The sequence below is a fragment of the Marmota marmota genome, unplaced genomic scaffold (assembly GCF_001458135.2).
Source record: "Marmota marmota marmota unplaced genomic scaffold, marMar, whole genome shotgun sequence".
In the NCBI taxonomy this organism is placed as follows: domain Eukaryota; kingdom Metazoa; phylum Chordata; class Mammalia; order Rodentia; family Sciuridae; genus Marmota; species Marmota marmota.
The window spans coordinates 59,136,906-59,164,660 of record NW_025999842.1 but is presented as its reverse complement, the minus strand read 5'-3'; the positions used below and the strand labels follow the sequence as shown (position 1 = coordinate 59,164,660).

The window sequence follows — 27,755 nt, the reverse complement described above, 5'->3', positions numbered from 1 at the left end:
AGGTGGGAAGAGCTATCTCCTAAAGCTAAATTAACATGTCAATTATATTCAAATGTCAATAATTTAATGAGAAATAAGATTCCAACTTTCTCCCATATATTTTATTCCAGAAGGACTTGTTGTGTTAATAGAAGGCTCTATTTGGATTATGAGGATCTGCCATGGTTTAAATGTGTCTCCTGAGACCCCAGAACTGTAGGGCCACCAGCATACATTTCCAGCCTGGGAAAGCTGCAGCCATGAGACTGCGTATGAGCCAGGACAATTCTAAACAATAGGGACAGAGTAGTGTATTAAAGACAAATCCCTGCTCTCTTAAAAATTACATTCGTTTTTTTTTTTTTTGGCAGGAGGGGAAAGAAAATGAAATATATATATTGAATATTAGAAACACTAAATGGTATGGACACAAAAACTACAAAGGAAACTGGGGAGGCCTCTGTTACTTTTAAATACACAGATTGGGGAAACCGCACTGGGAAAATGAAACTTCAGCACAGAATTGAAGCTGATGAGCAGTGTAGATTGGTGGCACAGCAGAGGAAGCAGTCAGGTATACTGTGGTAGGAGTATACATGCCTGTTTTGTTCAAGGATTAACAGAGGCCTGGCAGCTGGAGCAGGGTTGAGAAGAAAGAGTAGAAAGCAAGGTCAGATGGTATTATAGAAGCTAGTATATGCCATTTGAAGAAACTGGTCTTTAACCCAGCAAGAACACAGTGGTTATAAACCTCCAGTAACTAATCAAGAGCAAACATTCCATTTGCTTAGATCTGCTAATCTATTTTCTGATGTATCAGAATGATGTCATAATTTTCTGCTTCACATCACATGCTGACACAAGACTTGTGAGTCCTAATTTAGGGCCTTTTCCCTTATGCATTGCTGCCACTTTAAAGAAATTAATTTTCCAAGGGCAGAATTTCTTCCCTGATTTTCAACAGTACACTAACATTCTGTCTTTTCTTATTATCAACTCTCTCCAAGCTCAACAGATAAGAGATCAACAGTTCTAGACATGTGGGGCTAGGGTCAGATTCAACTTTGCACACTGTCAAAGCGATCCAATCCTATTAAGCTTTGACTTCAAAATTAAAGGAGTGCTTTTCCCCCTTTTAAGCATTACCATATATTATCTGAAAATAAGAAATCATAACAAAAATTGTCTTTTCTGAAAGATACTAATCATAATACTTTAGGGGGGAAAAAAAAGCATGTTAGTAAAAGTTTTACCAAACAAGTACACATACAGATTGAATCATTTTTTTTCTTAGTGAAAACCCAAATCCAGTTCATTGTTGCATTTTCACAGATCAGCAGAAAACTAATAATCTGTCAGAATTCTGGGAAAATGGCAGAGTAATAATCACCAGGAATTTCCCTCCCCATCTAGATAACAACCACACTGGCAGAATCTGAGTGAAGTAACTATTTTGGGACTCTGAAGTCTATGAAGGCTTGCAACTTGGAGGAGAAGTCTTGGACAGTAAAGTGCAGTTATAATTTCATCAATTTCAACTTTTAACACAGTAGCAATTACATATCCTCCCCACCCCTTGCCATGTGGTAGACAGCTGTGCACATGTCCTTGAATCAATCTGCACTTGGCTTATGGGAGGCAGGGTGGGCGATAAGGATACTATTCTCCAAATATTAGAGATTTAGGCGCTGATCTTCTGTTCTGACAGCTGAATGTTGTTTCTGATCAAAGAGGTACACAAAGAGGCAGGTGGCCACTTTTGTTGCATATCCCACCCCACCCTGGCTGCAATCCTTTGGTCCTCTAGCTGAAGGGACACACTTAAAGGGGACTTACAGAACCATGTTCACCCTCCTTAATTTTTGTCTTTTTTCCCTCCTGTGGAATCCGATATTTGAAACTAGCACATTCCAAACAACTGCATATACAGGAAAATTGGAAAGTGACTGCATATGCCCAGGGAATAGCCCAAGCTCAGAAAAGGCCTGAGAAGACCTACATTTACATTTCAGAATGATTGTATGCACAGTCAAAACAATTAAAAGAAAAATAACAAAAATCATCAAACCCTGGGGAAGGGGGAACATCTGATTTCCAGGGTTATCACATTATTAGATTCAAATGTCCAGTTTTCAACAAGAAGATCACAAGATGCAAGAAAAGTAAGAAAGTAGGGCCATTCATGGGAGGAAAAAAATCTATAGAAACTGTCCCTAAAAAAGACCTGATGAAATCTGGCCATAGTGGAGTACACCTGTAATTCCAGCAACTCAGGAGGCTGAGCTGGAGGACTACAAGTTTGAGACCAGCTTCCACAACTTAGTGAGACCCTGTCTTAAAATAAAAAATGGCTGGGGATATAGCTCAGTGGTAGAGCCCCTCTGAGTTCAATTCTTAGCATTATTAAAGACAAAAACAAAAAAAAAAATATGATGACAGATCTTCTACGGAGATCTAGCAACAAAGACTTAAACAACTGTCTTAAAGATGATCAAAGAACTAAGGGAAGATATGGAGAAAGTCAAGAAAACGATGTGTGGAAAAAAATGGAAATACCAATAAAGAGAGAATTCCTAAAAAGATACTAAAAATAAATTCTGGAAGTAAAAAAAATATATAATTAAAACAAAAGAAGTTACTAGGGGGACTCAAGGACACAGTTGAACAGGCAGAAGACAAAGTCAATGAACCTGAAGATAAGACAATGGAAATTATGAAGTCTGAGGATGAGAAAATAAAAAGACTGAAGAAATCAGAACAGAGATTAAGGGATCTTGGGTTACCATCAAGCCAAACAACATATGTGCTAAGGGAACACCAGGAAAAGAGAAAAGGACAAGGAAAATGTTTCTTAAAAACAATGGCTGAAAACTTCCCAAATTTAATGAAAGTCACCATTATAAATGTTCAAGAAATACAATGAACTCCAAAAGCAAGATAAACTCAACAAGAATCATAACAAGACATATTCAAAACTTCAAAAAACAATCTTGAAAGCAGCATGAGAAATGCAACTCATCACATATAAGGGATCCTCCATAACACCATCAGCAATTTTTTTCATCAGACACTTTGGAGGCCAGAAGAGAGTGGGCCCATATAGACAATGTGCAAGAAAAGCGGGTGGGGTGGGCATGGAAACCTCTGTCAACTAAGAATCCCATATCTGGATTAAAAAATGATGGAGAAATTAAGACATTTTCGTATAAACAAAAGCTAAGGGAGTTGTTAACATAAGATCTGCCTTGAAATAAATGTTCCAGGGAGTCCTGCAGGGTGAACTGAAAGGACTCTACACAGTAACTCAAACCTATAGGAAGAGATAAATGTAAATGGATTAAACCCTCCAATCAAAAGACAGAGTTTGGCACAATGGACAAAGCATGATTTAATTATAAGCTGTTTATAAGAGACTCATTCTAGGTGCAAAGACACAAGTAAATTGAAAATGGAAGTGTTGTGATTTGGATGTAAGGTGTCCCCCTTACGTGTGAGACAATGCAAGAAGGTTTGGAGGAGAAGTGATTAGGTTACAGCATTAAACTAATCAGTGAATTAATCCCTGATGGGTTAACTAGTGGTAACTGGAGTCAGGCGGGGTGTGACTGGAGAAACGGGTTCACTGGGGGTGTAATGATGGGGTATATATTTTGTATATGGATAGAGGAGTCTCTCTCTGCTTCCTGATCTCATGTGAGTTGCTTCCCTCTGCCACAATCTTTCACCATGATATCAGTCTCATCTGGAGCCCTGAGGAATGGAGCCAACCTTCTATGAACTAAGACCGCTAAACCCGTGAGCCTCTAAATAAACTTTTCCTCCTAAACTTGTTCTAGTCAGATCTGTTAGTCATAGCAGTAAAAAAGCTGACTAAAACAGAGAGGATGGTAAAAGATATAATGTTGCAAAATAGCAATCAAAGAGAGTAAGAGTGACACACTAATATTGTACAAAACAGGATGTTATATATTAATAAAATGCTGAATACAGCAAGAAGATATTACAATTACGTACCTAATTATAGACCATCAAAATATATGAAGCGAAACTCAACAGAATTGAAGGAGAAATAAAATTTTGACAATTATAGAGACCTCAATTCTCTCAACAAAATCCCTGTCAGCAACTGGACAGGGATAAGAAACGGAGAATTTAAACAACACAATAAGCATACCAGATCTAACAGATATATACAAAACACTCTATTCAACAACAGCAGCATACACATTCTTCTCAAGTGCACACAAGACATTTTCCAGAATAGACCACATTAGGTCATAGGTTAAGTCTCCATAAATTAAAAGTGATATATACCATACAGAGTGTTTTCTTTAACCCCAACAGGATGAAGTTTGAAATCGATAACAGAAGTAAACTGAAATTAAACAAAACACTGTTAAAGAGCCAATGGATCAAATAAGAACTCACAAGAGAAATTATTAAATACTTAGAGATGAATGAAACTGAAAACACAACATATTAAAACTTGTGGGATACAGTGAGAGCAGTGCTAAGGGGAAATGTATAGCTGTAAATACATACATTAAAAAAATAAGAAAGGGGCTGTGGATGTGGCTCAAGCGGTAGCGCGCTGGCCTGGCATGCCTGCGGCCCGGGTTTGATCCTCAGCACCACATACAAACAAAGATTTGTGTCCGTCGAAAACTAAAAAATAAATATTAAAATTCTCTCTCTCTCTTAAAAAAAAAAGAAAAATAAGAAAAAGCCTACAACCTAACTTTGCAACTTAAGGAATGAGAAAAAAAAAAAAGACAACTAACCTAAAGCTAGAGGAAGGAAGCAGATAATAAACATTAAGGGAGAGATAAAATTGAGAACACAAAAATAAGGGAAATAAAATCAGTAAAAATCAAAAGTTGCTTCTTTGGAAAGACCAAGAAATCAACAAGCCATTAGCTACGTGGATTAAGAAAAAAAGGGAAGAAGGTTCTAATTACTAAAGTTAGAAATGAAACTGGGGATATTACTACCCTATTCTACAGAATAAAAAGAATTTCATGAGAATACTATGAACAATAATATTGCAACAAGTTTGACCTTGATGAAATGGACAAATTCCTAAAAATGCAAAATCTACTATGATTAAATTATGAAGAAATAAAAAAAATATGAACAGACATAACTAGCAAGGAGATATATCAGGAATCAAAAAACTGATGATAAACAAAAGCTGGACCTGATGGTGTTAGTGGTGAACTCTACTGAACATTTAAAACACAATTAACACTGATTCTTCTCAAAGTGTTCCCCTGCCCCCCCCCAAAAAAAAAAATCCTAATTCACTCCATCAGTCTAGAATTGCAAACTAAATTCAGCACCATATAAAAAGAATTATACAACAGGACCAAGTATGATTTATTCTTATAATACAAAGATAGATGTATGAAATCAATGTAGTATACCTTAATAGAATGGAGAAGAAAACTACATTTTTGTATCAACTAATGCAGAAAAAGCATTTACAAAACTCAGCATCCTTTCATGATAAAAAAAAAAAACCACTAGACAAACCAAGAATAGAAGGAAATAACCCTAACACTCTAAAAATCTACAAATGAAAAACACACAGAATATTTTCTTTCAATATAGAAAAAGAATTTTTTAGCCAGAACAATTAGGCAAGTAAAATAAACAAACACCCAAATTGGAAAGGAAGTAGTAAAATTGTCTCTTCACAGATGCAGTGGTATGTAGAAAACCCTAAGATTTTATCAGAAAAAAAGTTGTAAGTAATAAATCCATCAATGTAGCAGTATACAAAGTTAACACACATTAGTTCCTTTTCTAGATACTAACAATGGACAATTTGAAAAGGACATTATGAAAACTTTGAGTAGCATCAAAAAGAATAAACTACCAAGGAATTAACCAATGATATGAAAACTTGTACAATAAAAACTATACAAGCCGGCTAAAAGAAATTAAAGACACAAGTAAACTGATACATATCCCATGATTATGGATTGGAAGATTTATTATTGCCAACATGCTAATGCTACCTCTCAAGCAATCTACAGATTTAATGCAATTCCTGTCAAAATTCTAATAATATTTTTTCACAAACAGGAAAGTCTGTCTTAAAACTCATATAGGGTTTCAAGAGACCCTGAAATATCCAAAACAACCTTGGTTATATCTTGTAGAGCTCACATTTTCTGAAGTAAATACTACCGTAATCAAGATAATGTGGTACCGGCAAAAAAGACACCGATAAACCAATAAAATAAAGAAACTAGAAATAACTTGCATATATGGTTCAAATGATTGTGACAAGAGTGTCAAGACCATTTGATGGATAGAGGACAATCTTTTAAACAAATGTAAAATTGGACATCCACATGCAAAAGAATGGAGTAGAACCTTTAGCTAGCACAATATATAAAAATCAACTCAAAATGGGTCAAAAGTCTAAACGTAGAACACAAAACTATGAAACTTAGGAGAAAATATAGGGGTAAATCTCCAAGATCTTGGATTAGACAATGATTTCTTGAACATGGCACCAAAAGTGCAGGCAACCAAAGAAAAAATAGACAATTTTTTAAAAATTGAATCTAAAGACAGTATCAACAGAGTAAAAAGGCAATTCACACAATGGAAGAAAATATTTGTAACTCAAGCATCTGATAAAGGTAAAATCCAGGGTATTAGAAAATTCCTAAAACTGAGCAACAAAAAACAAGCAACTAATGAAAAAATGGGCAAGGGCCTGGAATGGACATTTCTCAAAAGAATATCTACAAATCACCAACAAGCCCTTGAAAAGATTCTTAGCAATACAGATCATTAAAGAAATGCAAAAATAAAACTACAATGAGATACCACTTCATATCCATTAGGGCAGCTACTATTAAAAACAGCAACAACTACAAAAATACAGAAAATAACAAGTGCTGGTAAAGGATATCGAGAAAATGGAACCCTTGTGCAGTGTTGGTTGAAAACAGAAATGATATAGCTGCTGGAAAACATTATTGTGGTTCTTTAAAAAAAAAATCCAGGCATGATGGTGCACCCCCCATAATCCCAGGAATTGGGAGACTAAGGCAGGAGGATCACAAGTTCAAGGCTAGCCTCAGCAACTTAGGCCCCAAGCAATTTAGCAAGATCCTGTCTCTAAACAAAAAACTAAAAAAGCCTGTGAATATCTCTATGGTAAAGCACCCCCAAATTCAATCCCCAGCAGTATAAAAAAATGTATACCTCAACTCAATTTTTAATCCATGTGGACTTTTAAAGTCCATAAGGAATTTAAAACTAATAACAAAACTTTCCATGCTGCTACTTTTTTTACTGTGTGACAGTAAATTCTTATTCTAGTTCTGAGAATACCTTCAAAATATGACTTCTGATCAGAGGTGCCACTATGGCCATGAAACTATCCATCCTGCCTTGGAAGTACATGTTGACCACGGAGAAGACTGCCACATTTATTAATGCAGCTTAAATGGAGAGGGGATAGCATGGTATATACCTAATCCAGCCTGCTGGTTACCAGCTGTGTGCCTCAGAAAACTAACTTACCCTCTTCAAACCTCCTTTTCCCATTCTGTAAAACGCAGAGTAAAATAAGTGAAAACACATTGGGAGGACGAAGGGAAATGGGCTGGCACAAACTCAATACTGTCATGGTGGCCAGGCTGTGCAGCTACTTTGATGAAATGACTTATTTCTAGAAAGAAAATCCTCTATTTTTAACACAGCACCTGACATGCCATCTATTCTCAATGTTTTCAGTTTTTAGAGACCGGAAGAACAATAGTTGTAGACTCTGATTGCTGCAAGGGGATTGGACTTTGTACATTGTCATAAATTGTGTAATCCTGATAAATTAAGAAATATTCCCTCTTGGCAAATAAGCTTTAACCTCAAACAAACCCACACATCTTTTGTATCCAAAAGCAACACTGGATGTCCTGTTAGCTTTTGCCAACTATGGATGAATCCCAAAGCCAATGAGGGCCCTCTTTGACCCCATCACTGGAAAGCTAAAATAAACACTCTGACTTACCTGACCTGGTTGGGACTCCATTTGTGGTATCCAGGGCCCTGTTCTGCAGCAAAGCTCCCACAGCACTGGTAACAGTTGGTTCTTTTTTGGGACTCACCTGAGCCCTGCCCTAGAGAGAAGGAGGGAGAGACGGTGCACAGTTCTATAACCACAGGTACCATATGCCAGAGGCTGTGTCCTTTAACTCATCTGCAGGAACCCCCTGCACCCAGGTAAGGGAACAAGCACACCCTACACCTCAGCTTGGATCCTATCCTTTCTTTAAAAAAAATTTATTTGTAGACAGACACAATGACTTTATTATTTATCCTTTTTATGTGGTGCTGAGGATTGAATCGAGTGCCTCACACGTGCAAGGCGAGTGCTCTACCACTGGGCCATAACCCTAGCCTGGATCCTGTCCTTCTTGTAGGTGGCTCAAAGCCACATTTGGGTTTGGAGTTTTCATTCCATAATCAAGCCCTTGTGGTTGTTGAAGGTAAGCTTATTCTATAAAATCAGGTATACGGAGACGTAATAAACTACTTAATGTCAATAAGAACATGGTTATGGAACATCATGTTTTTTCATTCCACTTGAAAATAATTTTGTTTTCTAACATGAATAGAGAAGAAGAACAGAGATGGGCAGGCAGAAAATGTTTTAAGCATGGCATTCCAACACCCCCAGCCATATCTATACCTGCAGAGCAGCCACAGAATGGTTAGATAAACACAAAATAAGAACCAAAACATCCCTGATGAGCTCCTCTTTACCTCACAACTGATGCACCTTCTTGTCCCATAGAAACTACAGTAGAAAGATGACCCGCTACTCAAGAGTGTTCTCACCCAGGCAAGGACGGCCGTGAGATGGTAGCAGATAGCTCAACCCCATCCAAACCAAAGAAAGCAATTCTTAGAGGCCCATATTGGTCTCTTTTGGTTAAGGGTATGACACATTTTAAAGATGATTATGTTTAAAATAGAAACACATTGTTGCTGTGCCGTTAAGTCCTTCAAAACTGAAACATCCCCTCCCTTCTTGTCCCATTTCTGAATAAGCTTCACTATTAGGCAAGGCCACAAGTAGTGATGCTGGCATAAGGGAAGCAGACACTGCCATTCAGATAGACTGGAAAGCAAGCAAAGGAATGCAGAAAGCAAGCGAGCTTTCTGCTGTGTTCCCAGTCACCCCGCTTAGCTCTGGAAAATAAGGAGAGGAACAGGGCCAAGTCACTGGTTACACTCAGGACAGCCAGCTGGCTTTCTTCAGGAATAAAAACCACTTCCGTTCACCACTTCTCTGTGCCTTCTTTGGTCTCACTAATGCCAACTGACCTCGTGGACTGGTTAGAAGAATCACTTGCAGAAATGTTACTAGCCCTCTACTGCTTTACAAGGCAGAGGGGGAGTTCACACTTACACACTGTTCCAAGTGTAAGTTGAACTCAAGCCCAAAGCAGTTACAGCCCTCCCAAATTGGGTGCCAACCCTAAGGAGAGGAAGGGGCTCCTGCAGAGAGGAAGGGTAGAGGAACCCTGGATGAACACACTGATCTCAGCTGTCTATAATCCTCCTGCAACTCAGCAAGGCTCCCAGGCTCAAGCCCATCGTATAGATCCGAGTGAGTCTCAGAATTTACCTACAAACAATGGACTGCAGAACTGAGGTCAAACTCTGAGTACTGACTGCAGAGTTCTGGCTCTTTCAACACTGCACTAGTCTCCAGGCTCCCTCATCTGTAAGGGCTGAGTCTTTAAAATTGTATTTATGACCACCAGCTCATGCACCTCCGCCCACCGCAACACACCACAAACCCTCCCCGCTCCTGTGCTCCTTTAGCTAGATTAATAGTTTAGGTTGAGCATCCCTAACTCCCAAATCTGACATCTGAAATGCTCAAAAATCAGGAAGTTTTGGGCACCAATATAAAAACCACCACAAGTGGAAAATTCCACATCTGACCTCATACGATGTGCCAGTCTAAACACAGACATGTGAAAAATACCTTCAGGCTCTGTGAGATGAATATGAGCATATATGAATTGTGTATTAGACTTAGGGGTCCCCCCAAGATATCTCATTGTGTGTATGCAAATATGCCCCCCAAATTTAAAAAACATAAAAATCTTGAAACACTTCTGGTCCTAGTTATCTCGGATAAGGGGTACTCAACCTGTATTATGAACAGAAGCCCACTTTTACACTAGAACCCAATCATCAATAAATCCACCCTGGCTCCTACCCCCCTTCATTCTCTTAACCCAGACCCTGATTTTTCCCATTGCTGTGGCTCCTTCCTGGTCTCCCACAGTCTTGGACAGTAATTGCAAGAATAACCTTTCTAAAAAGCCAGTTGTATGTCACATTAATTTCCACTGTTCAACTAGTCTACCTATGGGATGATGCATGAGGCCACTAGTAGACAACCAGATGGAAAGCCAAGAAAACCAGTTTGCAGAGGAGGCAGAAGCACAGCAAGAGGGAGCACTGGGACGGACAGTGGGAAGGAGGACTTCCTAGGTACCCCGGGATTTCCAGTTCCTGTTTTTGAGCCCTGGGCCTTGCTGTCCTCAGATTTTAATGCCTCTGTTTGCTCAGTTCCTCTTGTTCCCTAGTCCGAACTGGCTTGAATTAAAGTCCTTCTAGATCAGCTGTCCACGTTGCCTGTGCCATCCTGTCATTTCCCCACAGACTTTGGGTGGCATCTCAGGCAAGACATTTTTTGCACCCTGTCCTCCCCCCCACCCAACTCTGAGCTGGGGAGCTCATTTTGACACTTAAAAGATAATGTTTGCTTACCTTCGAAAATGCCCAGGAATCCCATGGGCATCTCCTCCACAGCCCTCCTACATACATCAGTGAAAACACTCTTGTATTGTATTGTTTCCAAGCTCCCTACTTTGAATTACAAATATCTGATCAACAGTACCTGGCGTGGTGTCTGGTATACAGCTGATATTGAGCCATTCCCTGATAGATGAGGAGAGAGAGCCCAGAATCATAGTCTACTATGGAATACACCAGTGTTGGAAATTGTCCCATCCCCATGAGATACTGGATTTAATGGAAAGCTTTCTAAACATGTTATCTGCTCTTAAAGTAATTCAGACCAACTTAATATGTCTCTTGCTGGCTGACTCGAGTTTGTGAAACTACTGGTTTCCATGCTGCACTGTGAATTAGGACCTTTGATGTGTATGGAGCTGTGTGCTGACTCCAATTGTGAGGTTATAATGTTATTGTTATCCAGCTCAGGTTGTCATTTTACCTATTTGTATGTATTTGTAACAGCTGCTTCCATTCACCCACATACTTTAACTTGCTGGTTCTGTGGCCTTAAACAAAAGGCTGAAGACATCTCTCCTCTACAGATCACAATGTAAACTTACAGAGCATCTTCCTGTGATTCTCCATCCATGCCCCCAGGCCACTTCCACTCAGTTCTATTCTGGGTGGTTTAGGCTGATAATCTCCAACAGATAAATAGGGGTTTAGCATAATGCTACATAAACACATTTTATATATTCCAGTCTTTATCCTAAGAAGCTTTGAGCACTTTTAGAAATATTTTTTCCACAATACCCCAAGGTATTGCGGGCTAGAAAGCATGCCTTCCAAAAGAAGAAACACCCAGGGGGATGAGTGACAGTAATCAGATCTCTTGATCCTTACACTTCTTAGGATGGGTATTTGAGGTTCTTGCAAATTCTACCTGCTTGCCCCAGGCATGCAAGGACACAAAGCCAACACCTGGGGAGAGATATTTACCTGAGCTCTGGATGCCAATTTGGCTGCTGTCTGAGCTGGATCAAAGACTTTTCGAGAAGACTGATCCTTGCAGAAATTTATATGTCGAGTGGCTGCAGTTTCATTAAACCTCCTCATACAATATGGGCACTGAATATAATCTGTATGTAGAGATAGAAACAAGTGGTAATTAATGTTTCAAAAACACTTATGGAATGGACTATATGGAATAAATAGAATGTGAACTCTGCTCCAACAAGAAAGGACAAGGTCCCCAACTCTGGCTTGAGATAGCCTATTCCAGAAAGGGAAGATTTAAAAGGGTTCAAAAAAAAATTTAAAAAAACATAATAGGGAAAGTTTTTACTAGTGAGGCACTCATTTCAATAAGAATGTGCCCTTAAAATGTTTATAAGATATCTCTTGTAGACAAAAGATTAATTATACTCAGGGACTTCCCAATTAAACAAATTATTTAGTGAATCCTTGTTTAAAATATAGCAGTCCTGGAATCACAGAATGTTAGTATTAATGGTACAGAAGGGCACAAAATATTCACAAAAAGCCCAGACTCTGGTACTGGGTGAGACAGAGGTCACAAAGAAATTATGGAGTTTCAGAGGGAGATGAGATTTAGTTTTAAAATGTGGGCTTGGGGGATGGGGTTAGCAGAAAGACACACTGTTTTTGCAGCCGCTAGATTTTTTACTGAACTAAGAGAGGAAGCAAACAATATATTCAAGAAAGGATATGGTGAAAGGATAAAAGGTGGCCAGGGTGAAAAAACAGAAAGAAGAAGAGGGGTGATAACTATGTGACTTCAGAAACAGCCTTGGCTTCTGAGCTGCAAGACCCTGGCAGCCCAGGTAGGTCCTTCTGTGGTTCTGAGAAACACCTTTTTTATCTGATTTTTTTAAAATTTCATTTGTAACTATTGCATGTAATTAGCTAGAGAAATGGGAGGTGAGAAAGATTCAAGATCTTTTTGGAATGTGGGGCTGTGCATAGCAAAGTGGGAAGGTCAGGGTCAACTCCTCTCCAAAGCCTGCAGGGATTAGGGTTTGCTTTGTTTTGATTTAGGCACCTTTAAGGGATAACAAAGGGGATATGTATGACATAAAAGAAGAATTTCCCCTCAAAGAGGGTCAACCCAAACTCAGGATAGAAATTCAGATTGGCACATAGTCAAAATTCCTACATGAGTGGTTGGCTATTTAATGCAGTGATGTCTTCAAGGTTAAGAGCTTTTTGTAAGCAGTTTGGGGAGTTTTCTATTTGAACAAATCATTTCCTAAAACTGAATACTCCTAAAGTATAAGAATCATTTAGAAATGATCTAGGAGTCTTACTCTTTATCCCACATGAAAGAAGGCAGCACCTAATCCTTAATCTAATACTTACTGAACACCTACTATGTGCCAGGTGCTGTTTTATATGTGGGGATACAACAAAGGAATAAGCATTCTGATATAGAAACAAAAATAGAAAAATTTCACATGGTGATAAACGCCTTAAAAAAAATAAAATGAAACAGTGGGATTGATGAAGACCTTAAGCTCTGGAGCCTGCCTAACTGGTTTGGAGCCTGAGTTCTTCATTTACTGTATGAACTTGGGGGAGTTACTCAACCTCCTTAAGCCTCCATTTCCTCAGCACATACATATTGTGTATTTCATCAAGTTATTGTAAAAATTAACTGATAATCCACACGAGGGAGGGCTGGCATAGAAGGAGGGTTGGATCTTTTGCTGAGTGTTTTATAAATGACAGCTATTGCCATAGGGAAACAGGTCCAGCAAGGCTGGGTTTCCAACCACCAAATAAGAGTACAACTGCTTAGGAAAAAACTAACATAGAAAGTACCATCATCGTTCAGAACTCATGATGTTGTAGAAAACCTATCTAGAACTTGGTGCTTCAGTTGGTGGTTATTTCTTTGGTTTTACCAGCTAGAAACTCAAGTCCTATGTCAGAAATGCTGCTACCATGAAACCCTGCTTGGGTCAGGCAGAGACAATGACCATGGAAGTGCAGGGCTGCTCTCATATTCCCATTTGTCTGTTCATCCATTGACACCCTCTACGTGTATGGCACCATATGCCACCACACAAGCAACAAGACTGAAGTGCATTTCCTGCCCCCCAAAATCTCAGAGACGATGGGACAAAGACACAATTACCACTTGGTGGGATGAGCTGTGGGAGGAGGGAGCACCAGGCCCTCTGTAGTCCACAAGAGGGACATGAAGTCCAGTCATAAGAGTGGGCAGGGACTGCCAGTTGCATTTATATTGAATGTCAAATATTTTGAGAATGGAAAAGTATTTTTCTAATGCAGTCATTTAAACATGGAGTGATTGAGTTACATGTTCTATCCTCATCTCAACTGGAATCACTTCTTTTCCTCCATCAATTATGCTTTTGTAAAAATCACTGTCCTATATATTTCAAAAGATAATGTTTTAAAGAGTCAGATTACATATGGCTTCTTATGAGAAATGTGGTGGCCAGATTACATATCAAATTAAAGTAGAAAACAAATATCATTTTAAAATGTAAACATTATATTGAGACCACTATGTACTCATATAAAATGGTGACCAAATGTCACAGGCCTCACAGAATAACTCCTAATCATGAATATTATATATCACTATCCCTATAAAGTGTCACAATATCCTGGAAATTTGAATCATTGGCAGATTTAGTTGATCAGTAAAAACTAGAATAAATAAATATATGCCACGAGAAAACATGACAATAGGGAATAAGTCTGGGAAAAAAGGAAATTACTTGCAAACTCATGTGTATTAGGCCATATTATATATAATTCTGGTTGTGTGTGTGTGTGTTAAATTTTTTAGTAACTAAGTCTTGAGAACTGGGCTAACGTAAAATCTCTGTACAATCAAAATAATCAAATTGTAACGAAAATGTGTGATTGTATATAATCATTTTATTTGTTGCATAAAATTATAGTTAAGTGTAAGGAAGTAATTATAAAAGCTATTTTGGCATAAAAATGTAAAAGGAAGAAAAATAAGTTGAACTTGTAATGAGGTCTTGCAAAGGGATTTTTTTTTTTTTTTGAGAAACACTAATCCCTGCATTTTAGATCCAACTTGATAATGAGAAAAATTTCCACAGCAAAACATCTGATATGGTTTCACTTATACAATTAAAAAACCATAAGGTAGTCATCAACTGTAGCTTCTGATCTTAAAATCAAGCTATTTCTCATAAAAGATTTTTTCTATGAAGCTTGTTACCAAAGTACTTGTTTATTCCTAAAATTGATTTTTCTACCAAACAGCTTAAGACGACACATTATGTTAAGCTACATTTTCATAGAACACAGCAAAAGTGAAGCAATTGTGAAGACTATTTTCTGGAGTAGAAGTTCAGATGATTTTTATATTGTGATTACACTGTGGCTTCTTTCGTACTTTTTCCAAATGAACCTTTTGAGAAATAATTTACACACAGGCTCATACTGAGAAAAGTATACAGTTCAGTGAGTTTTGACAAACATACAAATTTGTATATCCAATTTTCATTAGCCCCCAAAGTTCCCTCAGGGCCCATTTCAGAAATATTTCACCAAACCTAGTCTCAGGCAATCAAAGATTCATTTTCCTGTCACAATAGATAAGTCTTATTTGTTCTATAATTTCATATAACAGAACATCCATGCTTCTGCATGAACAGTAGCACTTCCTTCTTACTGTTGAGAAGTGTTCCATTTTCTAAATAATGTACAATTTATCTATTCACATTCATTTTCAGTTGTTTCCAGTTTATGCTCTATGGATAAACCTTTGAACCTTCATGTACAAATTTTCTTATGGATATATTTTTCCATAAATAACTAGAAATGGACTTGCTGTATGGGTTTTTGGTTAGGAAAATACCACTAGTGTTCAGTGTTTGCATTATTTTACACTTTTGTCAGCTGTGCATGAGGTTTGGTTGCTCCACATCCCAGCCAGTGCTTGAATTGTGTCTTTAATTTTAGCCATTCAAGTGGGCGTGCTGTTGTATCTCATCATAGTTTTCATTTATTTTTCCCACAGTAAAATGATGTTGAGTATCTCTTCATGAGTTTATGGGTTATTATTTCCTGATGTATTTGTTCAAACACCCCTCCTGTCCTTTTCTCATTAGGTTGTCTCACTATTGTGTTGTAAGAGTTCTTCATATGTTCTTGAGGTGAGCCCTTTATCAGATATATGGGTTATAAATATTTGCTCCCAGTCTGTAGCTTGCCTTTCCATTGTCTTAACAGTGTGTCTCATAACTGAAAATTTTAATTTTGGTGCAGCCCAATTTACAAAATTCCTTTTTTTAAAAAAAGTTAGTACATTTTGTGTCCTGTTAAGAAATCTTTGTTGACAAATTTTTGGAGTTTTCTTTAATTGAACTTTTATAGTTGTAACATTTAGGTCAATGATCCACTTTGAGTTAATTTTTATATACTGCATAAGAATCAGGGTTCATTTTTCCTTATGGGTATCCAGTTATTCCAGTATCATTTCTTGATAAGACTATCCTTTTCCTCATTTAATTACTTTGGCATCTTTGAAAATTATCAACAGCCTGCAGATTTGGGGGAATACTATGTCTAGATTCTTTTTTTTTTTGAAAAAATGTATTCTTTTTTAGATATGCATAACAGTAGAGTATAGTTTAACATATTATACATGCATGGGGTATAACATTCTAATTAAGCTACTATTCTTGTGGTTGTACATGATGTGGAGATTCACTGGTCATGTATTCGTATATGAACATAGGAAAGCTGTGACCAATTCATTCTGTTCCCATCCCCATCCCTTTTCCTTCATTCCCCTTTGTCTAAACCAATGAACTTCTATTCTTCCTCCCACCTCACCCCTTATTGTGTGTTAGCATCTTCACATCAGAGAGAACATTAGACCTTTGGTTTTTCTGGGATTAGCTTATTTCACTTAGCATGAGAGTCTCCAGGTCCATTCATTTACCAACAAAAGTCCTAAAGTCATTTTTTTAAACAGTTCAGTAATATTCCATTGTGTATATATATTACATTTTCTTTATGTATTCATCTATTGAAGGGCACCTAGGTTGATTTGTTAGCTTAGCTATTGTGAATAGAGCTGCTATAAACATTTATGTGGCTGCATCACTGTAGTATGCTGATTTTAAGTCCTTGCGTAAATACCAATGAGTGGGATAACTGGTCAAATGGGGTTTCCAGTCCTAGTTTTCTGAGGAGTCTCCATACTGCTTTCTAGAAGGGTTACAGCAATTTGCAGTTCCATCAGCAATGTATGAGTGTACCTTTTTACCCACATCCTCACCAACATTATTGTTACTGTTATTCTTGATAATTGTCATTCTGACTAGAGTGATGTGAAATCTCAGTGTAGTTTTAATTTGCATTTCTCTAATTGCTAGAGATGATGAACATTTTTTCATATATATGTTGATCAATTGTATTTCTTCTTCTGTGAAGTATTTGTTCGGTTCCTTAGACCATTTATTGATTGGGTTGTTTGTTTTTTTGGTGTTAAGTTTTTTTAAGTTCTTCATATATCCTGGAGATTAATGCTCCATCTGAGGTATAAGTGGCACAAATTTTCTTGCATTCTGTAGGCTCTGTTTTCATGTTCTTGATTGTTTCCTTTGCTGTGGAGAAGCTTTTTAATTTGATACCATCCCACTTGATTTTACTTCTTGCACTCTAGGAGTCTTGTTGAGGAAGTTGGTTCTTAAGCTGATATGATGGAAAGTTGGGCCCAGTATCTTCTGTCTTCTATTCTATTCCACTGGTCTTCAGGTCTGTTTTTGTACCAATACTATGCTGTGGTATACACATACACATATGCACACACACACACATACACACACACACTCACACACACATATTTAGTTGAAGATGGACACAATACCTTTTTAATTTTTTTTTATGTGGTGCCAAGGATAGAACCCAGGGCCTCACATGTGCAAGGCTCCACCACTGAGCCCTAGCCCCAGCCCCACCATACCATTTTTATTATAGCTCTGTAGTATATTTTAAGATCTAGTATTATGATGCCTCCTACTTCATCTTTCTCACTAAGGATTGCTTTGGCTATTCTGGTCCTCTTATTTCTCCAAATGAATTTTGTGATGCTTTTTCTATTTCTATGAAGAATGTCATTGGAATTTTAATAGGAATTACATTAAATCTGTATAGTGCTTTTGGTAGTATGGCCATTTTGACAACATTAATTCTGCCTATCCAAGAACATGGGAGAGCTTTCCATCTTCTAAGGTCTTCTTCAAGTTCTTTCTTTAGGGTTCTGTAGTTTTCATTATAGAAGTCTTTCACTTCTTTTGTTAGATTGAATCCCAAGTTTGTTTGTTGTTGTCGTTGTTGTTGTTTTTGAGGCTAATGTGAATGGGATAATTTTCCTAATTTCTCTTTCAGTTGATTCATCATTTGTGTATAGGAACATTTTATACATTGCTACTTTGCTGGATTTGTTTATGAGTTTTGGAAGTTTTTTGGTGGAGTTTTTTGTGTCTTCTAAAAATAAAATAATGTCATTGACAAATAGTAACAGTATGAGATCTTTTTTTCTTATATATAACCATTTGATTTATTTCTTTTGTCTAATTGCTCTGGCTATTAGACAAAAGAATAGAATGTGGTGAAAGAGGGCACCTGAATAGAAGTGGTGAAAGAGGGCGCCTGTCTTGTTCCAGTGTTTAGAAGGAATGCTTTCAGATTTTCTCTGTTTAGTATAACATTGGCCTTGGGTTTAACATATATATATATGTTTTATAATGTTGATGTATGTTGATGTTACTATTCCTAGTTTTCTAATTTTTTGACCATAAATGGATGCTATGTTTTGTCAAATGCTTTTTTTTTTTTTGCATCTATTGAGATAATCATGGATTCTTACCTTTAAGTCTATTGATGTAGTGAATTACATTTATTGATATCCATATGTTGAACCAACCTTACATCCCTGGAATGAAACCCACTTGATTGTGGAACACCATCTTTTTAATATGTTTTTGTATGTGATTTCCCATTATTTTATTAAGAATTGTTGTATCTATTTTCACTGGTCTGAAGTTTCTTTCCTTAATGTATCTTTGGTTTTGGTATCACAGAATGAGTTTGGAAGGGTTCCTTCCTTTTCTATTCCATGGAATAATTTGAGGAAGATTGGTATTAATTCTTCTTTGAAGCTCTGGTAGAACTCAGTGGAAAATCTGTCTGGTCCTGAGCTTTTCTTCATTGGTAGGCTTTTGATGATGTCTTCAATTTCATTGCTTGAAATTGTCTGTTTAAATTTTCTATGTCCACCTAAATTCAATTTGTGTAGGTAAGATGATTCTAGAAATTTGTTGATATCATCGAGATTTTCTATTTTATTAAAATATAAATTTTCAAAATAGTTTCTGATTATCATCTCTATTTTGGTAGTGTCCAGGGTGATATTTCCTTTTTCATCATGAATTTTAGTAATTTTCCCCCTCTTTCTCTTGGTTAGCTTGCCTAAGGGTTTATCAATTTTATTCATTTTTTTTAAGAACCATTTTTTTTAAATCAACCAACTTGTTGATTTTAGAAAAAAAAATTTGTTTCAATTTCATTGATTTCAGCTTTGATTTTAATTATTTCCTGTTTCTACTACTTTTGGTGTTGATTTGTTCTTTTTATAGGGCTTTGAGATGTAAAATTAGGTTATTTACTCAGTGACTTTCTATTCTTTTAATGATTGAGCTCAATGCGATAATCTTTCCTCTTATAACCACCTTTATAGTGTCCCATAGATTTTGATATGTTGTATTGCTATTCTCATTTACCTCTAATTTTTTTTTTATTTCACTATCCATTTATATTTCACTATACATTTTTTTTAATTTCTTTGCTATCCACTGGTCATTTAATAGCATATTATTTAGTCTCTAGGTGTTAGAGTATCTCTATTTTTTTTCCATTATGATCTGATAGGATGTAAGGAAATACACACACACACACACACACACACACACACACATATATATATATATATATATATATATATATAAATTGTATTTTCTAAGAGTTGCTTTGTGGCCTAATATATGGTTTATTTTAGAGAAGGATCCATGTGCTGCTGAGAAGAAAATATTTTTAGTCACTGACAGATGAAATTTTCCATATATATCTGTTTAGTCTATATTATTGTATTTTTTTTTTAGTTCTATAGCTTCTTTATTTAGTTTTCATTTAGAAGTTCTATTCAGTGATAAGAGAGGCATGTTAATGTCACCCAGTATTACTGTGTTGTGGTCTGTTTGATTCTTGATATTGAGAAGGGTTTTTTTGATAGATGCTCCATTGTTTGGGGGCACAAATAGTTAAGATTGTTATGTCTTATGATATATGATTCCCTTAAAGCAATAGGAAATGGACTTCTTTGTCCCTTCTGATTAACTTTGGCTTAAAGTCCACTTTTTCTGATATGAGGATAAAAACCCTGCTTGTTCATGAGGCCCATGTGAATAATATTTTCAATCATAAGTTTTCAATGATAAGATTTTTTTCCCATTCTTTTACCTTCAGTCTGGGGGTGTTTTTGCCTATGAGGTGAGTCTCTCAGAGACAGCATATTGTTGAATCTTGTTTTTCAATCCACTCTATCAATCTACATATTTTGATTGATGAGTTTAAGCCATTTACATTTGATGTTATTATTGAGAAATAATTTTTATTCCCTGTCATTTTTATTTATTCCAGGTTTTTAATTTGAATTTTATTCTCCATTGATTCACTGTTCTTTTATTGTAGTTCCTTTCTTTGCTATTTTCACTTTTATTTTTCATTTCTTCTTCATGAAATATTTTATTGAGTATGTTTTGTAGTATTGGCTTTCTAGTTGTGAATTCTTTTAACTTTCGTTTATCATGAAGGTTTATATTTCATTTTTTAATTCTGAAGCTTAATTTTGCTGACTATAGTAATTTTGGCTGGTATCTGTTATTTTTCAGAGCTTGGTATATATTATTTCATGACCTCCTAGCTCTTAGCATCTGGGTTGAGAAATCAGCTGAGATCCAAATTTTTTTTCTTCTAAATGTGACCTATCATTTTTCGCTGGCAGCCTTTAAAATTCTATCCTTATTCTGTACATTAGGCATTTCATAATAATGTTGATGTAGGTCTATTGTAATTTTGTATATTTGGTGTCCTGGAAGTCTCCTATATTTGATTTTCCATTTCATATTTAAGGTTTGGGAAATTTCCAATACTATTTCATTGAAAAGATTGTGCATTCTTTTGGTTTGTATCTTTGATCCTTCATCTATCCTAATAAATCTTAGGTTTGGTCTTTTCATGTTATCCCATATTTCTTACAAGTTCTGTTCATGGTCTCAACATCTTTTTTTCCATGGTCAATTTATTTTCAAGATTATATATTTTGTCTTCATGGCCTGAAACTATCTTTTAAGTGGTCTAGTCTGTTCGTGATGCTTTCCATTGAATTTTTAATTTGGTTTAATGATTTCTTTATTTTGTGGATTTCTGCTTGGGTTTTTTTTTCCCCCCAGAATCTTTCTTTATTGAAGTGATCTTTCACTTTCTGTGTTTTCTCCCTGATTGCATTCCTTACATTGTCTTTTACTTCATGGATCAGTTTAACTATGAACATTCTAAACTCTTCTCTGACATTTCTTCCACTATGGTATAGATGGATTCTGTTATTGAAGTATTTTGGTTTGTTTTGTGCAATTTCTTCCCTTGATTTTGCATGTTGTATATGTGTGTGTGTGTGTGTGTGTGTGTAACCATCTAATGGTATGAATCTGAGGCAGTTGAGTTTCTAACCTGAAGACTTACAGCATCCCTCAAGGCTTCTGGTACCTCACAGTTTAGGGGGAGACAAATAATAATAATAATAACCAATGAAAACAATATACAGCATTAAACCAAATATTTCCTACTATGAGATATATAATGTTAGTTGTCACAATAAATAGAAATGATGTGATCAGTTATTGCCCACAGTAAAATAGTAAATTGCAAAAGGGTTTACCATTTCAAATGGTGAACAGGAAGAGAACAGAAGTGACGTAGTATGAGATGATTATGAGGGAGGAGAAAAAAATAGAAATAAAAAAGGAAGAGTAAAAAGAGAGAACAATAGAGATTGGCTGTTAGCAGAAGAAAAGAGAGAAGGAGAATCAAAGGAAACAGAAGTGAGAGAAAAATATATAAAATAAAAATTTTTTAAAATAAAAAGAATACAAAACTGAAATATATTAATCAAACATCCTAGTCCTCAAAATACTAATTCATGAAAAATAACAGCATTCAAAAAATGCTAGAAATGAAAGACAATAAACATGTGTAAACGTCCATGAACCATTCAGGTCACAATTAAAATAGGAAAAATGAAAAAAGAAAAAAAAATCTTGATGAAAAGTTAAAGAATTGTTTCTGTTGGAGTTCCAAAAATTCTTGGCTTCCCTTCTCAGCAGTGATATGTGGGGTAGGCTGCCTGTGATGTCTGCTCCATCCTCAGTGTGAGTTCACTGGAATGTGAAAGGAAATTCTATAGACAGAGATCCTGGAGGTGGGGTTTAGGCTTAGGTAGGGTCCAGGTTCTTCATTCAACTGCAGTTGGTTTGAAGATTTTAAATCAGTACACCTCCAGGACCTAGCAGTTGCTGGTCCACGCTGGGGGCGTGCACACTAGGGATCTCCCCCTGGGTTCCACTCATGTGGCAGAGGAGCCAATCTTTAGTCCCCTCAGTTATCTGCAGACGCCACGTTTCCTGGTCTTTTGTGTTCAGTCTCCAAACTCAATCACTTCTGCTCCCACTCTTTTGAATTTCTGGCTGGATGCATCTCTTCCAGCTTGTCCTGTGAGCCACTGGACTCAAGGTGGTTGGGGCAGAGCTGGGTGTATTTCCATGACCTGTATTGCCCTGTTTAAACCCATCTCCATGTCTGATTTTCTCCCCGTCACTTAGGCACTCTCTCTGTCATGTAGTGTGGGCTTGCCAGACCTGTATTTTGGTCTCAGCTCAGGTTTGCCAGGAATTGGTTCCTCCATCTGCCGGCCCCTATGACACAGCTGCAAAATAGTTGCTTTTTCTGTCCTCTGTGGTAGCCTAGATAGATGCAAGCTTCTTTCCTGCACAAGGATATTATTTGACACACCTTTCGGGTTAATTGGCAGTGTTTTTGATCTCTGAGCTCTCTGTATCCAGACATGCCACAAGCCTCTTAAGAATGTGGACTCCTTTACTTCCCTTATTCCTTCCTTTTGCTTGCAAGGGGATTGCTCAGGCTGGTGCTGATGGTGGCAGGGGCAGCAGTGGCCCTGGGAATTTCTTCCTCATTTTATTATATCCAGCCTCCTGAATCCCTGATTTGCTTTTTATGTTCGGTATTAATTCCCAGTAAAATCCTTTCTTTTTCCTTCACCCACTGTGCTCGGAAGTTGCCCATCTGCTTTCTTGGTTTCACACCACACAGCAGCCAGGAAAGTAACCTCTTCTATTCTGTCATCTTGAACAATCTGTCTCTGTCTAAATTTTATCACCTGTTTATTTGATGCACCAATACCAAACCACAATAACATTACAGGAAGTCCTTCGATTTTGTCTTTTTTAATTATCTTGGCTATTTCAGATCCTTTAATTTTCACATGCTGGTCAATTCCTACTCAGCAAATAAAACTTGCACATATTTTCTATTGGAATTAAATTGAATCCAAAGATCAATTGGATAGAATTGATTAAAAAAACAATAAAATACTGAGTTCTCTTGAACTTTGAAAATAGTAAATTTTGCCATTGATTTTGGTTTTCTTTAATTCCTGGAAGGAATGTTTCAGGCTTTTCATTTTATAGGTCCTACACATATTTTAAAAATATATCCCTACATATTCAATTTGTTAAATGTTATTGCACATAGTATTTTCTAACTTCACTTTTAAATTGTTTATGATTGGCATATGAAATTACAATTCATTGTGTATACCTCATATTTAAAAATCTTGTTAAATTCACTTTAATTTCCATAGCTTTATTGTAATACCCTAGTTTTCTTATTATTAAATTATTTAGTTATTCTAATTTGTTACACATAACGACAGAATACAATTAATTTCATATTACACATATAGAGCACAATTTTTCAAGTCACTGATTGTACACAAAGTATTTTCACACCATTTGGGTCTTCATACATGTACTTAGGGTAATGATGTCTCACTCATTCCACCATCATTCCTACCCCTTTGCCCCCTCCCTTTCCCTCCCTCCCCTTTTCCCTATCTAAAGTTTCCACTCCTCCCAAGCTACCCTCCAATCGCCATTATGAGTCAGCATCTTCATATCAAAGAAAACATTCAACCTTTGGTTTTTGGGGTTTGGCTTACTTCACTTAGCATTATTTTCTCCAACTCCATCCATTTACCTACCAATACCATGTTTTTATTTTCTTTTAATGCTGAGTAATGTTACATTCTGTATACAAACCAAAGTTTCCCTATCCATCTACTGAAGGGCATCTGGGTTAGTTCCATAATTAAGCTATTGTGAATTGTGCTGGTATAAACATTGATATGGCTGTGCCCCTGAGTATGCAGTTTTTAAGTCCTTTGGGTATAAACCAAGGAGTGGGATAACTGGATCAAATGGTGATTCCATTCCAAGTTTTCCAAGGATTTTTCATACTGCTTTCCATATTGGCTACACCCATTTGCAGTCCCACCAGCAATGTATGAGTGTGTCTTTCCCCCCACATCCTTGCCAACACTTACTGTTTTTGTATTCTGTTTTGTATTATGACTGGATTGAGATGAAATCTCAGTGTAGTTTTGATTTGCATTTCTCTAATTGCTGAAGATGTTGAACATTTTTTTCGTATGTTTGATGATTGTATATCCTCTTTTGAGAAGTGTCTGTTCAGGTCCTTGGCCCATTTATTGATTTTTTTATTTTTATTTTTATTTTTATTTTTTTGGTGTTAAGGTTTTTGAGTATTTTATATATCCTAGAGATGAGTAGTTTTCTACTTTTCTTTCTTTATAAACATATTGTCTATGAATAAAGATAGTTTAATTTCTACCTCTCCAATTTTTCTTCTCTCTCTCTTATACACACACACACACACACACACACACACACACAATTTCTTGCCTTATTACACTGGGTACTATCTCTAGTAGTGTTGAATAGAAGTGGTCAGAATAGATATCTTTGCTTTCTTGCTGATCTCAGTTTGGTTTTTCACCATTAAGTGTGATATAAGCTGTAGATTTCTTTAAAATGTCCTTTATGGATGAAGTTTCCTTCTATTTCTATTTCACTGATAGGCTTCTTATTTTGTTTTAAATATGTATAGGTGTTACACTTTGTCAAAGGCTTTTTCTCTTTTGAAATGATCATGGCTTTTAAAAATATTTTGTTATTTGATGAAGTACATTTGTTATATTCTTAATTTAGGTTTCAATTGTTTTTTTTCTTCTTTTTTACGTTGCTGGAATTGAACACAAGCTAGGCAACTACTCTATGATTGAGCTAAATCCCAATCCCTTCTAACTTTTTAAGGAGAAAGTTTAAGATAATTGATTTAAATCTTTCGTTATTCCTAACATTTAAAGCTATAAAATTCTCTCTAGTCACCATATAAGCTGAATCCCATGTTTCAATATATTTTAATTATTATTAAGTTAAAAAAAATTGAAAAAATTTTGGACAGAATGCCCTTATTTGTTTATTTTTATGTGGTGCTAAGGATGGAACCTAGTGCTTTATACATGCTAGGCAAGTGCTCTGCCACTGAACTACAACCTCAGTCCCTAAAAATATTTTCTTATTTCTCCTGAGATTTCTTTTTAGATACATGGGCTATTTAGAAATGACTTGTTAGGATCTAGATATTCAGAAATTTTCATGATTTTTTTTCAATAATTTCTAATTTTATAGTGGTCAGAGAACATATTCTATACGACCTTCAATACTTTTAATGGTTTATTGAAAACCACTTTGTGGTTCTACAAGTTGGTCTATTGTGGGCGAATGTTCCATGTGGACTTTAAAGCGGTGTTCATCCCACTGTTGCTACTGCTGCTCAAATTTTCTAACTCTTAACTGACTTTTCTGCATATATTCTATTACTTAGAGAGTAATAATAAAGTCTCCAAATATAATTGTGAGTTTGTGTGCTTCTCCTTCCAATTGTGTCAGTTTTTGTTTCACATTCATTAAAGCTGTTACTACATATATAAATATTTAGAATTGATAGATCTTCCTAAGGAGTACATCTTTTGAATCATTATCTCTGTAAACACTTGTCCTGAAGTTTATTTTGCTTGATATTAGCATAGCCACTTGTGCTTCTTATGAAAAACATATAAGAGTTGACTTTTGATCTATTATTCGGGTTGATGATCCTGGTCTTTTTTTCTGGAGTTTGTAGGTCATTAATATGAAATTATTCACATGGCTAGGCTTCATTCTTTCATCCTGTTATTTGTCTTTTCCCCATCTGTTCTCTGTTATCCACCTCACCTGCCCCCGTCTTTTCCTGTCCTCTTTTGGATTGGTCTCCCCCATTTCATCTCTGTTTGATGTATTGCATTATTAGCTACACCTCAATATTTTTGGGTGGTTACTCAAGTAACTTCAAATCTATCTTAAAATAATACTATACTTATTCAAATATAATGCAACACACTACAATATATACCCCACTTTCCTCACTCAACCTTGTGCTATTTTTTCACATATTTCATTCTCATATTGTATAATATTATCCAAATGTGCTATTATTTATTCTTTAAATAGAAAATTACAACCTATAGCTAACATCATATTCAAATGGAAAACAAGACAAGGATGCCCACTTTTGCCACTTCTATTCAACATAATATTGGAAGTTCTCACCAGAAGATTTAGGCACAAGAAAGAAATAAAAGGCATGAGAAATAGAGAGATGACACTTAAAGATGACACTCAAATATGTGGAGAATCTGAAGATTCTACAAAAATATTTATTAGAGATAATAAATATACCCAGCAAAGATGCAGGATACAAAGTCAGCATATCAAAATAAGTTGCACTTTTATATGCTAGCAATGAACACTCTGAGAAGTTAACAATTTCATTTATAGTAAAATTAAAAATAATAAAATACATAGGAATAAATCTAACCAAGGAGGACAAAAGACTTGTACACTAAAAACTACAAAATACTGCTGAAATAAATTTAAGAAAACATAAATAAATGAAAAGACATCCTGTGTCCATGGATTGTAAGACAATATTGATAAAGTGACAATACTACTCAAAATGACCCATGGGTTCAATCAAATCTCTGTTAAAATCCCCAAATAGTATTTTTTACAGACATAGAAAAAAAATTCCAAATTCTATATGGAATCTCAAAGAACTCAGAAATAAGCAGAACCACTTTGGTTATATTTTGAAGCACTCACTCAATTCCTGATTTCAAAACTGTCATGTTATAGCAATCAAAATAGGGTGGTACTGCCATAAAGACAGATTTATCAGACAATGGAACAGAACAGAAAGTCCAGATTAATCCCTCAAATATACTGTCAATTGAGTTTTAATAAGAGTGCCTGGATCATTTAATGGGGAAAACAGTCTTTAAATGGTGTTAAGATAACTGGTTATCTACTTGTCCAAGAATGGAGTTGAAAACTTACCTTAAGGCACACACAAACATTAACTCAGACTGGATCAAAGACCTTTTAAACATAAGAGCTAAAACTATTTAAAAAAGAAAACACAGGAGCTTACACTTATAGGAGCTTACACCGAGCACGGAGCGGCCGAGTTCCGGCTCCCGGAACTTCCCTGGACCGGGGCTAGGAGCCCGCGGAAACTGCTTCTCGGTCCGGGTCCTGCTGAGGGCCGGTCAGGACTCACCCGTTGCTTTGGTTGCCCGGCAAGGGGAACGAAATGCTGCCATTCGCATAGGATACCAACATGGCAGAGATCTGATGTCA

General features: G+C 36.2%; 1 protein-coding gene across 1 annotated transcript in view; it reads right to left on the bottom strand.

The window, feature by feature from the left end:
* Zc2hc1b (zinc finger C2HC-type containing 1B) overlaps positions 1-27,755 on the bottom strand; it is a 51,273-nt gene that overhangs the window by 4,966 nt on the left and 18,552 nt on the right. The window contains exons 5-6 of the mRNA XM_015501960.1: positions 11,764-11,903; positions 8,012-8,120 (exon numbers count right to left, since the gene is read on the bottom strand). Coding sequence (XP_015357446.1) covers positions 8,012-8,120; positions 11,764-11,903 — 249 coding nt within the window. The remainder of the gene's footprint in view (positions 1-8,011; positions 8,121-11,763; positions 11,904-27,755) is intronic.